General features: G+C 48.4%; 1 protein-coding gene across 1 annotated transcript; it reads left to right on the forward strand.

Moving 5' to 3' along the window:
* Positions 1-242: 242 nt before the first annotated feature.
* Positions 243-1,464, forward strand: LOC136381819 (C-C chemokine receptor type 1-like). Its single transcript, XM_066350348.1, is given in 4 exon segments — positions 243-283; positions 365-879; positions 882-1,328; positions 1,331-1,464. Coding segments are annotated over 4 exon segments (1,137 nt in total).
* The last annotated feature ends 3,323 nt before the right edge of the window (positions 1,465-4,787 follow it).

Raw genomic sequence — 4,787 nt, forward strand, 5'->3', positions numbered from 1 at the left:
TTTCATAGCGGGCTTTTGTGAAGAGAGAGCCCTGATTTCCAGTGTTGCTGATTTTGCATGTAAATATGCCCACTGTGTTGGATTTCAAGCTACCAATATGCTGACTGTGGGGTTGGGGACACATGCACACGGTTGGTTCTTATGAACCAGGAAAAGCCAGCTGCCCTGCACCTCAGGCCTGGTGTCTGTACCACACAGACTGCCCTCCCTGCTCAGAGACTCAGCTACTCCCAGGATGCAGCATGTTGGCACTGGAAGGTTCCAGGCTCCAGCTGACCTCTGGGCAATGACCTTGGGGCAGACTCTTGAGGCAGACAACAGCATGGCCGGCAGGTTGGCTGCAACATGGCCCTGGGATTTTCAGAAATCACCTTCCTGGACCCACGGGAGAAAGCAGGATTGAAATTCCAGCCAGTACAGTGGACTGTGACAGGACCACAGAATTTGAGGACAGAAAATCAACCCTGTGCCAGAAAGAAGACTGGAGGTCCTTTGGAGCTCAGCTGCTGCCCCCTTTGTACTCCCTGGTGTTTGTCACTGGCCTGATTGGAAACATCCTGGTGGTCCTGGTCCTCTTGCAACACAAGAGGCTCAAGAACATGACCAGCATCTACATCCTCAACCTGGCCATTTCTGACCTGCTCTTCCTCTTCACGCTGCCCTTCTGGATTCACTACTATCGGAAAGATAACTGGGTGTTCGGCAGTGTCATGTGCAAGTTGCTGTCGGGGCTTTATTACGTAGGTCTGTACAGTGAGATCTTCTTCATCATCCTGCTGACCATCGACAGGTACCTGGCCATCTTCCATGCTGTGTTTGCCCTTCGGGCCCGGACCATCACATTTGGTATCATCACCAGCGTAGTCAGCTGGGTCCTGGCCCTCTAGGCTGCCAGCCCATGCTTTATTATTCAGAGTTTCAGGATGAGTCCTATCGTTACAGCTGCACCGTTTATTTCCCTCCTGAATATCGCAATCAATGGAAATGGATCCTGGCTCTGAAACTGAACGTCCTGGGGCCGGTCTTGCCTCTGGTGATCATGATCGTCTGCTACACGGGGATCATCAAGATTTTGCTCAGACGGCCCAATGATAGAAAGTCAAAAGCCATCCATCTGATTTTTGTCATCATGACCATGTTTTTCCTTTTTTCTATGCCCTTCAATCTGACTATTTCTATTTGTGCTTTTGATGACATCCCTTTAGTTAATTTCTGTAACCAGAAAGACAAACTAGCCCTAGCCATTCAAGTGACAGAGGTGATTGCCTACATGCACTGCTGTGTCAACCCCATCATCTACGTCTTTGTTGAAGAGAGGTGCCACGAGTACCCCATCAGCTGTTACACTGGCTCCTGTCCCTGAGGCTGGAAAAATGGCTCCCCTTCTTCCACACCGAGAACCAGGACAGGGCCAGCTCCACATCTCCATCCGCAGGGGAGCAGAAACTCTCTGATAGGTTCTGACTCAGGTCCCAGCAAGAGTGACCTGCCAGACACGGTGTCTAGAGGGGAGACAGCTTCAGTGTCCCGGCAAGATTGTGACCTCTGATCAGTGTGGAGCGACGCCACCTGGAGTTGAGGTGGATCACATCTGGGCCTTGAGTGTTTTTCGTCAACTTCTCCCTGGAGAGGAATGAGTGAGCTAGGTCATTCCAGAAGAAAGAATATAGGGTGCCAGCCAAGGGCTTGGCCCAATGAGGGTTTCACATTTTGAACGTGAACATTTGTAAACAAAACCACTGAGCCTCCCCTCACCTCTACCCCTCTTTTCTCAACTGTGTGGAAAGGTCCAGATTTTATGGACACTGCCTGGTGTCCTCACAACTCAGGCCTGAAGTGGATGACCCAGCAGGGCCCCTGCGTTCCCAGTAGGCTGAACCCTGCTGCCCACAGCGGCAGGGACTCTGTGGCTCTCATCTTCAGCTCCTTCCTTTTCTTGTCCCACTATCCCCTCCCCTGTGGTGTTTTCTGAAACCCCTGCACTCTCACTGCGTGCACCTGGTGCACCTGCATCCGGGCTCACGGTTTGCACCTCAATGGACACCCCACATTAGGACAGGAAGCATTAATGTCTTGAGCACTGCACCAAACCATTTATTCATGTCTGTGTGTATGTATCTTCCTTTAGTCCTCTCTATAACGTTGGCATTATAACCCTGCCTTACAGAGGAGGAAAGAGACACTTGGGAGCTTACCCAACAAGCCCAAAGTCAGTAAAGGGTAGACCTGTGATGGGAATGATTTGAAAGGCTCGTCACTGATGTGCCTTCCCATTAACCCCTGTACACACATGTCCTGTTTTATATGCCAAGGTGACACGTTTCCAGGCCAGTAGCCATCGCTGTCAATCTGGTTCCCTTCCTGCCTCTCTCTCCCACCATCCCTCTATAGACAGGCTGCCAAAGGGGGACACCCCACCCAGCAGACTCACGGGAAGTTCCATGATGGCACCTCCTCTATTGTCTTCATTTTCACAAATGAGGAAACTGAGCCTGAAGGGACATGTTCAAACATGGTCACACATATGATTTCTGAATGGTACATTACAACATGCCTGTGAGAGGAGTTAGCACAGTCCTCCTTTTATAGAAAAGCAGGTGGGACCCAAAGAGACACCAGCACAGAGCAGGTGTTGGCTACTGTGAGGAAAACCAGAATAAATATCATTTATGAGACATTTTTCCTGTACCCCACACCCATACAAGTTGACCTTGTGCATCCTCCTACGAGCCTAAGCATCCAGTGTTCTAATTTGATGGAGGGGGAGCCAGGACATAGGAAAGCTAGTGATCTGCCCTGGTCTCAAGGGGAGAGCTGGGATTTGATCTTCACAGGAGCCTGGGCTCAGAGAGACAGCAAGCTCCATTGTACAGACCGGTATGCACTCTGGGCTGGGGTTTTCTCTGTGTGAAACAGCACTGTGGGTTTGGGGCAGACAGGGGAGAGGAGAGGGACAGTGAGCAGTGACAGTGGAGGACAGTGAGCAGTGACAGTGGAGGACTAGGGGCGCCAAAGAGAAGTTGCCGCCTCCCCCTGGTTTACTAGCAGGTTATTGAAGGACAGAGGACACAGGGTTCTCGTTTAGACACTTTTTCTTGCAATCTTTAGAAGAAATAATAAAGGATAAGAAAGAAAATGAAAAGAAAGAAAGATAGAAAGGAAGAAAGAAAAACATAAAGAAAGAGAAAGAAAGAAATAATGGAAGAGAAAGAACAGGCTGCTCACTGGCATAGAGACTGTTGTGGTGCAACTGCACTGAACGGAACCAAACCCCTAACTGATTGACTTTGAGAAGCTTTATTCACTGGCCAGTGGTCTGTCTGCTGCACTGAGAAAGCAACAAACAGCGATGAGCTCCAAGGGGACAGGGGTATTTATAGGCAAACCCCACAAGGTTACAATTTTTTCAGCCCATTTGTACAATATCTTTGCAAAAGTTTTAAGGAGAATAAACCGCCTTCCTGCAATATCTGCAAGGCTGACGCACAAGGAACGCGTCCTGCCTCTGTTGGCAAGATTAGATCTGCTGGGTCCTCAGCTTTTTCACTTACAGCTGTAGCTATAAACTAGTTCCTCTTAAGCATTCAGCTAAATTGGGTCAGGGGTACTTAGCATGGGCTGGCACACCAGCACAGAGACCTCCCACCCTACATCAGTCCCCCTCCCATTCCCAGCCTTCAGTGGCTCCACGACTTCTGGAAAACACCTTACTGCCACCTCCCTCACCCCAAACAACGCCACCTCATTACCTGCCCCCAATGCCCTTAAGACAGAACCCGCAGAGAGAAGTGCCACCAAATTATCACAGAAAAAAGTTTACGTGGAACTGAGCATCATGGCAGTGATTGGTGTCCTTACTACTTCTGCACACTCACCTATGTAAAAAGAAGAATTTGCCTCCACTTTGCATTCTAAATGACTGAGATCCCTAGAGTCCTGTCTCCATCGTTACACAGGAAATGAAAGACTTCCTACTCCATCAAAACCTTGAACCTGGAAAACAAAGACTCTAAAAATTCTACAAAGAATTTGTGCACAAAATCCTTTCACACCAGAGTAAGTGGCACTTCTCTTCTCTGTCCAGTCGGCTTCTGTGGAGGACAATCTGCATGAATCCGTGCACGCGGTGCATCTGATGGCACCTTCATGCACCTGCAAGGCAGTGAACTGCGTAGCAATGCTGAGAATAGGAGGATTTATAAGATGGGCAATCAGATGTGAAATAATCATTTTTTGTTGTTATTAAAAAAGAAAAGCTTTCTTGAATGATGGGACTGACTGATTAAGAAAGTTGTCAGAGCATTAAGGACAAGAGCCACTTTCTGTGGAAGGCTATTCAAGAGGAAATTACTTGCAAATCAACTGCATGGAAATGAACATCATACATGGTGTAGCAGGAGGGAGCTAGGAATAGAAAAGTCTTTGCAGATGCGGGATGGTTTGAAACTCAACTATCTTCTTAAGAAGAGTAGAACCAAGGATTCGCCAACTCACTTTGTGAGCTGACTTTGGAAGAGGTAGGATTTTCTTCCCTGAATTTAGGGAGTGGTCCTGGTGACCTCTTGGGATGCATTTTTTCTGTCCTACTAGAGAAAGTGGAAGCAGAATTTTGTTCTGAGAATAGGGGGTTGGGGCTACTTGGAAGTATCTTCTTCAACTGTTTCCCCAGCCCCCAAATCTGGATGTTCTCACATTTCCAGATTAGAAATTCCAAGGAGTGTGCATAGCCTGCCACCAGGCATTGTGTCACTCATCGACCTTTCTGTTCCCTCTCTGACCAGAAGGAC

This window comes from Saccopteryx leptura, chromosome 10 (genome assembly GCF_036850995.1).
Source record: "Saccopteryx leptura isolate mSacLep1 chromosome 10, mSacLep1_pri_phased_curated, whole genome shotgun sequence".
Taxonomy (NCBI): Eukaryota; Metazoa; Chordata; class Mammalia; order Chiroptera; family Emballonuridae; genus Saccopteryx; species Saccopteryx leptura.